Genomic DNA, 12,437 nt, shown 5'->3' on the forward strand with positions numbered 1-12,437 from the left:
CTTCAAAAACAGGAACTTCTATTTCTGTCAGTAGTAGCCCCATCAGGGCTTTGAGTGACGGGATGGACAGCAAGCCCATGATAGACTTGGTGGCACTTTTTCAGTCACCAGTGTAAGCAATTTGCCAGAAGTGACATCATGTCACCAGTCCAGGGTGAAGTTATAAAGTAGCCTGCGGCTCCTGGGTTGTCCCACATGTGTGGAAGGAGCTGCAAGCCTTCTGATGAAAATCTTGGAGCACCTGCTTCCTAAGTGTTTGGCTGGTATAGACATGGAAACCAATATGGAACCCAACAGAAAATTAATTATGCAGGAAAATGTTCTGGTTTGGGAGGTTAAGTACAAAAGAAAATCCAATGATTTGTTTCATCAAGGAAATGATCCTATGCTTCCTGTCTTAGGGAAAAGCCATCACCCTTGTGGGGGAGATTTTGGGTTATTTTATTTATGTGTTTGTTTGATTGGGGGAAGTTTGCATATGGAGATCAGAGGACAACTTGAGGGATGGGTTCCAAGGATCAAATTCAGGTCATCAGGCTTGGTGACAGGTGCCTTTAACCACTGAGCCGTGTTGCTGGCCCCTGGAACATTTAATACAAACTTCATTTTCAAAGATTTCAACCTTTTTTTTTTTTTATAGACATCGTGTGTAAGAATGTAGCAAGCTACTGTTACAGTTACAATTGGTTAGTTTATTTACTGAACCATTTTAGCTAATAAATAATCCTGATGTGATTAGATAATGTATCAAATTTTACTGACTATACCACATTAATAGTATGCTTTAAAATTACACGCTGACCATTTAAATGACTTTGGACTAGGGTTTGCTGGAGATTAAACCCATGCCCTTAGACCCTCACACATACTGACTACATGCTTGCACTCTCTCCCTCTCTCTCTCTCTCCCTCTACCTCCTCCCCTTCTCCCTCCCTCATTTTGAGACAGGGTTTCTCTGTGTAGCTTTGGCTGTCCTGACACTCACTCTATAGACTAGGCTGTCCTTGAACTCACAGAGATCCACCTGTGTCTGCTTCCCGGGTGCTGGAACCAAACTCTTTAACAGCCTCTGCAATTATAGATGAGCGGGGTATCTCCATGTGGCCCATATAACCATATCCAACTTTTACTACTCTCCTCGGGTTCTTTCTCTGCCAAACTCTGTTTTATCAAAGACCTTGAAGTCAAATCCAGATATTATATATTTCACTTTTAAATAATATTACCATCTTTACATGCCACATAAAACATAGTAGTAATTCTTAATGTCTTCAAAACTCAGAGATTGCTCACTTTTCCTCAGTTGTCCTAAAAATGAAGGGTTGCCTTTCTTTCATTTGTTGTTATGAAAATTCCGATGTAGCCTGCATATGCCATTTGGTTAATGAGTCTCAAATTTCTTTAACTCTATAGATTTTCCTTAGGTCTTTATGTCTTTATTGGGGTCATTTCATGTCCTGTAGAGTATTCCATATTTGTCAGTTTAGCTGACTAAAGTTTCTCTGATTGCTTAATATGCCTCCCTGTCCTCTAAATTTACAGGAAGGTGGCAATGACATATAATCAGATCTACACACAGATTCATAGACAAAGGCTTGTCCTTTGCATTTGCTTTTGTTTGTTTGTTTGCATATCTTACTATGCAGCCTAGGCTGGCTTAGAACTCATTTTGTAATTCTTAGTTAAGGTTTCTATTGATGTGAAAAAACATCATAACCAAAAACAACTTTGAAATCAAGGAGTTTCTTTTAGCTTAAAACTGTTAGAAGTAGGGTTTCCCTGTGTAGTCCCAGTTGTCCTAGAATTTGGCCTTGAACTCAAAAATCAGTCTGCCTCAGCCTCTGGCTTTAAAGGCTTGCACTGCCACACCTGACTCAAGTTTACAACTCTTCGTCCCTGAGGGAAGTCAAGGCAGGAACTGGAGGTGGGAGGAACTGAAGCAGAGGCCTTTGAGAGAGTCTGCCTGTGGTTTGCACCTCTTGACTTGCCCTGCCTGTTTTCTTATGCCGTCTACCATTCCTAGGTACCCAGGAATGGCTCTGCCCACTGTGGGCTTTGATTTTTATTTAATGGGACCCCACCACATTAATCATCAGTCTAGTAAATGCCCCACAGGCTTGTCTGCAAGTCAGTCTGATAGTGGGATTTTCTCTATGAAGTACCCTTTTCTCAAATGACTCTCTAGCTTTTGTTACATTGTCAAAATCTACTAGTATAGTAGCTCAAGGCACCTGTGAAGTCACAATCCTGCTTCAGCCTCCTTCATGCAGGAATCATAGGTGTGCACTTCACTACTCAGGTGCTATGACCATATATTGGAAATACATAGCATCGGTTTATCTCCTTTGTGGTGATATTAGTCTAAACCCTAAAGTTTATAGATGACACTGATATTTAAAGACACCAGGTCTCCTCCAACACAAGTAGATCCTGGTCCAGGTACAGCCCATAAGACTTCTGCTGGAGAATTGTGATATAAAATTTAAGCTTGAATCTGACCATGTCTGTAACAGTGTATGGTTCCTTGAGTCCATCATGACACATGGACTGCCGTTGGTTTGGCATTGTCCCATTCATCATCACACTGTGTACAGGGAGGAGCCTTTTCTCAGTTGAGTTGGGCAGGGCGGATGCTCACAGTTGTATCATTTCTTTTCCTCAAATGCTGTGATATCCTCCCATGAGGCAAATAACACAATATAAGATGGACTCTTATATTGCCTTTTAGGATGGAGTGTACATTTGTGCTGAGCCCCTTTTAGTTACATACTCTAAAATCAGTTGCATACATTAAGTGCTGAGCCAAGTGCTTCAGAGTACAGAGAAAATCATTAATCTTGGTGCTGTGGGGGGGCATTAAATATGCGTGTTGATGGGCTGTGCTGGAATGCTGTCTTTGTTGGATTGCAGAGAGATGCATTTGGCAGTAGCCCACAGGTTTCTCAGGCAAAGTGTCCACATTTTTACCTAAATGTACACGGTGCTCTGAGAAGTGCTGTCATGGGGGTGTCCTTCTATATATGTGTTTCTCTTACTAGTGCTGAGGTGTCATCTACCTTGTTGTTCTTCTATTCCTTCTCTGCAGTCTGTGAACGCTGGTCACATTCCTTTTCACTAACTCCTAGCAAGTGTACTTTTCACCCTTTTCTAGCCATCCAAGCCAAGCCTATTGGTTTTTAGAATGTATATATGGAGGCCATTTGGAAGTGAAGCTCCCTCCACTCCCTCGTGTAGCATGCTACTCCAGTCAGCAGAGTTACCTCTGTTGCAGTGGGACTGAGTGGGAACTTTTGGGAAGTCACACCTCATAAGATGGTTGTCCCTGTAATTAGTGACCAGTGCTAGCTAAGGACAAGAGCATGGTGGTCCCCTGTGTAAGAACTCCTGCTCAGCTATGGAAAGGCCATGGATGAAGTGAGTCTCGGCTCACAGCTTGATCTTGGATCTCAACCACTGCTGCTCAGTTGGCCCGTCTGTTTCCTTTGCAGAGTATACGCCATGTACAATTCCGTCAAGGGAGCCTGCTCTGAAGCCGTTAGCTTTACCACCCACAGCTGTGCACCGGAGTGCCCCTTCCCCCCAAAACTGGCACACAGGAGCAGGAGTTCACTCACCTTGCAGTGGAAGGTGAGTAGCTCAGAGTGCCAAGAATATGTTCACAGTGGTGGCAAGGCAGTCAGTGGCCACTTCACACATCCCGCTTGCACCGGGGCTTGGTTTGCTGTGTAATCACTGCGTGAACCCAGTGATGAGGATCGGAAGGAGCTGTTTGCATGACAGGCAGAGGAGGTGGGAGGAAGGACCTGCAGGGTCCAGTGTGAGCACCTTCTCAGGAACCGGTGTCTCTCCCGGTGTGTCACAGGTGACACAAGTACCGAAAACCCCTCAATTCCATCACTTTCTACTACTTGAGTTCATTTCTGCAAACGTTTGGAAACTCCAGCATGCATTTTGAAGGTTTAAAGATAAAGCGGGTTTGATTCTTTTAGCTTCTTTGTAAGTAAAGATGAAATGCTTAATAGTTAAAGCTTCCCAGAATATATTGTGTTCTATACTCCATTAAGACTTCATTAATTTTCACTAGTTAGTCATTAGCTCAATCAGGATTCCTATTTTTAACAGCCTGAACTATGCAGTAGTTTTCATGGAATACAGTGTGTACTGTCTAAAAATAACCATTGCCTAGCAAGTGATCTTAGAGTGTGCCCCTTCTTTAAAATATGACATTAGCCTGTTAATCACAGTTTCCTGTTTTCAAGAAAACAGATCAGTATCACCCTTTCCAATCATTATTTCTCTGTCTTGGTTATTTTAAAATGTAGTTAGAAAGTGTCAAATAGCTGGCAATGATGGAGGCTTATGGTTCCAGAGTGTGGAGGGGGTTAGAGGTCTGGGGAGAGAGTAGAGTGACAGAGTCTGTAGCCAGGCTTCTCTGTATCCTGGTATATGTAGCCATGTTCATAGTCAGTGGCTGACACTGACTGTGTTGTTGGGACAAAGGCAAAGTTTCAACTGGCTTAGACTGAACTTTTTTATTTTCCTTCCTGGCTTCCAGGGATAATCCAGGTCAGTGATTTCCCACCTTTTCAGAGTTTTAGCACCCAACTGCTCATCATTGTTGGTTAATTCCTTGGCAAAACACATCCATTTAAAAAAAAAAAAATAAGTTCATGTGAGATAGTATGAATCTATCTTTTCTGAAGGAAAGATTTAAAATCTATTCCTTTTGGAAAAAAAAATACAAGAAATCTGAAGATTACCAGAGGGACCCCGGGGTCTTACAAACTTAAAGTTGGGAATCACTGATATGTGTCTGTTCTTTGATTGGGTGACATTCGGGTCTTGGATGGACCAGCAGCTTCTAGAGAAGTCACTTGGGAATCAAAACTACCCTGTTCCATTCAGTCATCTGCAAAGGGCAGATTGAGCTCAGTGTCTGTTTAAATGTGCTGTGTAGGCTCCCTGGTAGCACACTGGGTAAAGGCATGTTCACCAGAGACTTCTACCTGCCTCCTCTTCTTGATGCCACAAAGAAACTGAGAAAGCCAAAGAATTGGATTTTCCTGAAAGCTCTGCCAGTTACCTAGAAGTTCACCCTCACCCTCCCCTGCCCCCAGCCCAGACCCACTGAAGCTCAGACCTTCAGTTCCCAACTCACCTGCAAGCTGGCTCAGCAGGAAGGAGGAGGGGAGGGAAAGACAGACCTGTAGCTCTTAACAGAGCCCTGATGATGTTTTATTATCAACAGTGATAAAATAACAGCTGCCATTTGCTGAGTGTTTCTTACAAAGCTAGGTATATTCATGGTTGATTTACATATAGTCTTCTAGTTATCCGTCATGGATCTTCATTCTTGGAAATAAAATTTCCATGTTGATATTAAACAGATCACAGACCATTGGCAAGCAGACAGCTGGGCTGGGATTCCTTCTGCAAAGGTGTGGTGCAGTTCGCTGGGCTCCTCTCTTTCTGAGGAAGAACCGAACCCAAACATACCATATTTTTGAGAAAAGATAGGCTCCTACTGTTTGCCTCCTATTTTCTCGGTCTTTCTAGAACTTTCTACCCTAAGTGCTACAATAACCCCATGGTGTCACCCCTTCTAATATAATAGCTCAGGTTCTATAAGTTCTCTTTTCTAGGAAGTTCTGCTTGCCTTGTTGAACCTTATCTGCTCGGTGACATTGATATCAGCTTTCTTTTATAAGCACAAGAAATAATGAAGCCTCTTTTTGCTAACATGTGAAGGGATAGGCCCCTCTGGTAGTCTACCCAGAGGATGTAACCTTTCCATGCCTTCATGCTCGTGTGTGTGCATGTGTGTGTGTGTGTGTGTGTGTGTGTGTGTGTGTGTGTGTACAGGCGGGTAAGATGGGAGGAGGTGGGGTTGAGGATGGGGTACTTAATGCCACAGCTGGTTCTCTAATCCTAAGTATTTAAAGAAAAAAGTAGAACAAAACAAAAATCCAAAGCTGTGAGGGGAAGTCACACAAAGGCAGGCATGACTGTGCCTGCTCCTAGCCTCAAGCAGTGTGTGTAGCACAGCAGGTTTTTTTTGTCTCTTGCTGCAGTGAACCTAAAATGACTCTTGAGAGTTTTATCCCAGAGGAAGCAGGGGACAAGGGGCAGGAGTGTGGTAGGGTGGAAGTGGCTGTGCTTCACTGTCCAGGGAGGCCTGCCAGCCACGAGACCGCTCTTAAAGCTGAGTCGTAGAAGGTTAATAGGTAATTGTGTCTACCAAGGCCCTGCGGCAGCAGCTGGTTCCCTCTCTGAGGGGACAGCACAGAGCCATGACAGCCACTATCTTTGACCAAGTTGCTAGCTTGTCTCTGAACAGCTTTCTCCAATCTCATTTCATTGTTTTCTTTTTTAGGCTCCAATTGACAATGGTTCAAAAATCACCAGCTACCTTTTAGAATGGGATGAGGTAAGCCTCTTTCACATTCGTCCATACAAAACACCATTTCGGAGATACTGGTCTTTCCCGAGACATGTCAAACAGAGGAAATGCACATCAATACAGACATTTAGCTCAGTAGCTGTTGACTATGGAAAAGCTCAGTAGCTGTTGACTATGACTGAAGCAGTACGGTGAATTGTGCATTAAAATAAAATTACCTGCAATACGCAAGTAATGCTACTGAAAACAGACAGCTTTTATCTATTCCAGATTTCCACTGCCTCCCCAGACATTAATTTCTGTTAGCAGTTGGTTTCATTTTCATCTCCACTGCATGGGTGATTTTGATAAGGCAAAGCCTGATGTTTAGGAAGCATGCTTTAGTTTCCTTTTTTTGGAGTATGACATGGTGGTCCTCCTTATGTCTGTCTGGGAGTCTCATTCATGCCATGCATGCGTCCCTGTGGATTAGCCTATCATGTGACAAGGACAGTGACCATGATGGTGTGAGTTTGTCCTCAAAGTTACTCTGCTGCAAGCCAGTGGCCCAAGGCCTCTGCATCCTCTCGCTTACACACTACACCCGAACCTCATGCAGGATACCACACAGAGCAGGTTCTTGCTTCCAAAAGGCCCCTGTGCCTTCTGTTCCTGTAGACTCTGCTGTGCTCATTCATCCTTGCTTCATTATCCCTTTTTGTGGTTTGGAAAAGGGACTGAGGACTTAAAAATAGAAAATGAAAAAAAAAGAAAGAAAATTCAACTTTACTAATCTTTGTAACTTAAATTTGAAAAGATAAAAAAGTTCAGAATTTATGCTCCAGCAAAAATGTGACTTATCAGGTATGGAAAACTGTTAAAAATGGAACATTTTACATGGATAAAATAGTTAACAATGGTGTTTGAAGTGACCTTCATTGCTTTCTGTAGAGTGTATTTGCATTTGAGTTGCATCTTAACAGCTTTGAGTAACTAATGGCAATTACCATGGTAGCTTTAGAGTCTTATAAACAACTTATAGGTACACATTGCAAAGTGCTTTGACTGGACAATGGAGACTGCTGTAGCCTTTGGCTGTATGTATGTATGTATGTATGTATGTATACATACATACATACATACATATACCTGTATGTGTGCCAGTAGAGACTTGGGTACTGTTCTTCAGGGCCATCCACCCTGCTTCTAGAGACAGTATCTCGCAGTCTTGAGCTCAACAAATGAGCTGAACTGGCTATTCCTGAAACCCAGGGACCTGGCTGTCTCTGCCTCCCTGGTGCTGAGACTACAAATTTATACCACCATGCCTGGGATGCTTTTATGGGTTGTGGTGATCAGACCCAGGTCTTCATGATGATGCCAGTGCTTTCCCTGCTAAACCACCTCCTTAGTCCCGTGTGTGGCTCTTTGTCCTGTGCCTTTTGCTGTCTGTTTTCTTAAGGCAGTGACAATCTAAGATCGGGGAAGTCAGAGAAATAGAGTGCTTGAGTGGAAAGTCTCTTAGGTCAGCCACTGAAGGAACCAGCCATGGGAGGGGTTGTTGTGCTTCTAGACTCTGCCCTAGTATGGCGTGATGGGGCAAGACACTAGGAGGGATTGTTGTGTTGCAGCCCATGTCTGCTCCACCCTTCCAGGAACCGTTCTTCCTAGTGCCTCTCCACAGTTGCCTGCCTCGGCCACACATCCAGAACCTCTAGGCTGTTCATGGGCTGCAGAAAGAAACCTGGGTAGAGAAAAATTGTGGGGTATGCGTTACAGATCACTGACAAGAGTAAGATGGGCGAAAAATGTAAAAGGAAAAAGCGGTCATAGGGAGTAAAGGTGCTCTCTGCGGCCTGACAGTCTGAATTCAAGCCCTGGACCCCACATGGTGGAAGGAGATAACTGATACCTTTAAGGTCTCCTCTGACCTCCACATGCAGACACACACCAAGACAATAAACAAGTATTTAACACCTTTTTTAAAGGCGGTTGAGTCTCAAAGAAAGTTGTACTGGGGAAGCTCACCTGGCCCACATCTTCACATTGGGCCAAGGGTCATAAGTTTGAGGTAAGTGTTCCTGTCCACATGTATACCATGTGGCTAGGTGTCCCCTGGAGTCTGAGGTGTTTCTGTCCAGGTGTATACCATGTGGCTAGGTGTCCCCTGGAGTCTGAGGTGTTTCTGTCCAGGTGTATACCATGTTTCTAGGTGTCCCCTGGAGTCTGAGGTGTTTCTGTCCAGGTGTATACCATGTTTCTAGGTTCCCCTGGAACCCCAGGTGTTACTGTCCAGGTGTATACCATGTTTCTAGGTTCCCCTGGAACCCCAGGTGTTACTGTCCAGGTGTATACCATGTTTCTAGGTTCCCCTGGAACCCCAGGTGTTACTGTCCAGGTGTATACAATGTGGCTAGGTGTCCCCTGGAGTCCGAGGTGTACTCTTTGATACTGGACATAGGTGCATACTTGAGGATACTGTCACTCAGCTGGTCACTCAGAGTGATTACAGATCTCCTGAATCTCCCGTGTATGTGTTCACTAGTGAAAAGTACTGACCAGGATTGGAAGGGGTCTGTGTCATCTGATTGTAGGTCATGGTACCTCAACAATCAGTAGTATCCCTGAGCCTCAGTCTCTGCAGTGGAAAGATAAAGTGTGCCGTCTTATGGCCACATTAGGACTAAATAAGGTAACTTAGCAAAAGCAAATTCCATGTGCTGTCCCCTCTATGGGTAAATCCCTTGCTAATGTTGGGATCTAAGTAGGAAAGCCAGCCATGAGAAGGACCATATGGGAATAGACCATCTTCTGCCAGCCATGAGAATAACTGTCTTCTGCCAGGAGTTTAAACAGGATTGCTGCTGTCAGGCCATACATACATACATACATACATACATACATACATACATACATACATACATACATACTCACTCAAATGCTGTTGGCTTAGCTTCTGCCTGGGACATGTAGGGAATATGCCAAAGAACAAGAAAACCAGTTCTGTGGGTTGAGATGATCGAAGTCAAGGGAAGGTGCTGCTTATCCACGCCTGTGTGGTCTTGAGTCTTTTACAGCGACTGTTCCTGTGGGGATTGGAGTGGGGCCGAGGGCTCACTGGGCATGTGTCTGTCACAGTTGTTCTTTAGCCCCAGTGCAGTAAGCTAGACTTTACCTGGTAAAGTGGCAATGTTTCACCATGTCAAGTCTCTTTACCACCACAGCCAAAGCTGGCAGAGAGCCATGGAATGGCTTCTCCAGCCAAAGATGCAGATGAAGAAACCCAGCCAAAAAAGCTATCTTAGGGTTACTGCCACTGTGATGAAACACCATGGCCAAAGCAAATTGGAGAGGAAGGAGTTTATTTGGCTTTAGCTTCCACATCATAGTTCACCACTAACTGAAGTCAGGGCAGGAACTCAAGGAGGTTGGGACCTGGAGGCAGGAGCTGATGCAGAGGCCATGGAGGGATGCTGCTCACTGGCTTGTTCTTTGTGACTTACTTGCTCAGTCTGCTTTCTTCTAGAACCCAGGAACACCAGCCTAGGGATGGCATTGCTCACTCAGAGGCCTTTTCCTGAGAAGGTTCCCTTCTTTCAGATGGTTTTAGCTTGTGTCGAGTTAACATAAAACTATTCAGCACATGTCTGACAGTGGTGGTGCACACCTTTAATCCCATCACTTATGAAGCAGAGCCAGGCAGGTCTCTGTGAGTTTGAGACCAACCTGGTCTACAAAGTGAGTTCCAGGACAGCCATATTACACAGAGAAACCCTGTCTCAAAAACAAACAAAAACTATTCAGCAGGAGGGTTAAGAACTCCAAAGCACAGTTGAAAAGAGAGGAGCCCCTCTTTTAAGATCTTGGTGCCCCAGACAGATCCCTGTGGGGGACCTTGGCAGGTTCCATGGCAGGTGATGGTGGGGAGTGGGGGGAGGGCAGGACGCAAACATTCCAGGAAGACAGAGCTTAGTGAGAGGTTTTATTAGAAAGGGAAGGAAAGGGGAGTAGAGAAAAGATGTAAAGACACCGAGACAGAGAGAGGACAGAAGAGGGAGACAGGGAAAGTCCTGGCTGCCCCAGAGGAACAGCAGGAAAGAGGGAGGGAAAGAGAGTGTAAGTGGGCAGAGGTCTTTCTTTTAAAGGGGCCTTTTGCACCTGCATGCTGACCAGGGTTCTGCCTGAGTGCATTCTGCCAGGTGACAGGGGCAGGCCAGTATAATGCCTGAATCCTAACACTCTTTATTTGTTACATGTTTGGGGCTGTGGACTGTGGGGAAGGTTCTGCCTGAAATCTCAGATACTCATCACAGTCCCCAACACCTACTCTGTCAACTATATCTCTTATTCCTCCTGGTGCCAGCTGGAAGGCAGCCACCCTAACCTTGCCTGTGTAGCAGGCCAAGACCTGCTATCCTTCAGTTCAGACATCAGTTATGCAGGCAACTCTCTCTCTTTCTCTCTTTCTGTCTCTCTCTCTCTGTCTCTCCTGCCTCCACCTCTCTCTCTCTCTCTCTCTCTCTCTCTCTCTCTCCTCTCTCTCTCTCTCTCTCTCTCTGCATGCACACATGTGCTGGAGGCCAGAAGTTGATGTCAGATCTTCCTCCATTCTCCCATTCTCCTCACCTTCCTTTTTGAGTGCTCACCAGTTCAGCCAGACTGGTCAACAAGCTCCAGGTAACCTCTTGTCCCCACTTTGCCAACACTGATATTATGGGCACATGCTACCTCAAGTGCTGTGGGACTGAGCCATTCCCTAGCTTCAGGTGACCACTCCTTTCCTTCCCCTTTCACTGGACATTCTCAACATGTTTCTGGCCGTCATCCAAGCTATTGACTATGCCAGTATCTGGAGAGATTTGTAACAAAGCCATGTCAGCTTCTCTAAAGCTAGGCGCCTGATGACCATCCCTGCCTGTTTCAAGTAGCCATGCCTCTCCTGGGAAGTGAATATCTAGTGATCCTGAGGATGAAATGTAAGCTGTTTACTCAGCGTGTGCAGCCACAAACCAGTCCATCCTTCCCTACTTCTTGTCTTGGAAATCTCTGCTGTACCAGTGCAAGGGCAGAGTGGGATCTGGCTCTAGAAACTTTATAAATCCACCCAGATGTGGAGTGTCCCCAGCTCCCCTTGTTGAGACCCCTATTATATATAACTTGCTGAACACATCTCAAGCCAATGTTTACCTTTGATGTTGTCTAGGGTCCGCCAGTACTGGAACAACATCTAAATATAGATGCATAAGCAGACTAAACCATAGCATAGAACCTGGCAGTAGTTCATGTGGCCAGCAGCCTTACTTTTTTGATTTTCTATTGCATTGCTACCACATTAAACTATACTGCCGAGAGTGCTTGGCTCAGTTACTTGGCCCATGCCTGCACCCCGTACATAGCCATGGTTAAAGTAGGTGATGTGCCACAATCCACTTCATGTAAGGTACTTAGCAGGTAGTTCATTACCCTTGGAAGTACAATCAGAAGGACAGTGGAAAGAGATGAGGATACAGGCATGTGGCCAGAGAGAGCTTTTCACCATGAGCTCTAGCACCCTGGTCTTAGCCGGTCTTGGTTATATGTGTTCATGTGGTTGTGTGTGGAGGCAGGTGTCACACTCAGGCAATGTCTACCTTGTTTTGTTTTGTGTTTTTGAGACAGAACCAGTAGCCCTGGGAATCAGTATATCTTTGGGTCCCCAGCTCTGGGATTATGAGCATGTGCCACGACACCCTTTTTCCTGTCCAGATACAGCTCTGGTCCTCATGCTTGAATGGCCAACTTAGCCATCCAGCCCCATTCTTGTGTACCAAGAAGGAAGATGCTGTGGAAAATAAACAAGTGGACATTTCTAATCTACTAATTTCAAGGCAATTGAAAATACCAGCCAACTTCATCTGTTGGTGCCAATTCTGTTGGACATCCTCTCTTCCAGCATTGGTAGTGCCAAGCTAATTTGGAATGGCAGCCAGGGCACCACAGCCCCCACAGTGTACAGAATTACTCTGGCACGCAAACACGAGCCTGAATTAATTGGGATGCTTGTGAATTATGTGTGTA

At 44.9% G+C, this 12,437-nt stretch overlaps 1 protein-coding gene across 6 annotated transcripts in view; it reads left to right on the top strand.

Moving 5' to 3' along the window:
• The window catches only part of Fndc3b (fibronectin type III domain containing 3B), a 289,153-nt gene that overhangs the window by 214,511 nt on the left and 62,205 nt on the right, over positions 1-12,437 (top strand). For all 6 annotated transcript variants that reach the window (XR_007834627.1, XM_051185896.1, XM_051185897.1 and 3 more), the window contains 2 exons: positions 3,490-3,628; positions 6,375-6,428. Coding sequence is in view for 5 of the 6 variants with exons in the window: in XM_051185896.1 (XP_051041853.1) it covers positions 3,490-3,628; positions 6,375-6,428 (193 nt within the window). In the remaining variant the exon portion in view is untranslated. The remainder of the gene's footprint in view (positions 1-3,489; positions 3,629-6,374; positions 6,429-12,437) is intronic.

This window comes from Phodopus roborovskii, unplaced genomic scaffold (assembly GCF_943737965.1).
Source record: "Phodopus roborovskii unplaced genomic scaffold, PHOROB, whole genome shotgun sequence".
NCBI classification, from domain to species: Eukaryota; Metazoa; Chordata; class Mammalia; order Rodentia; family Cricetidae; genus Phodopus; species Phodopus roborovskii.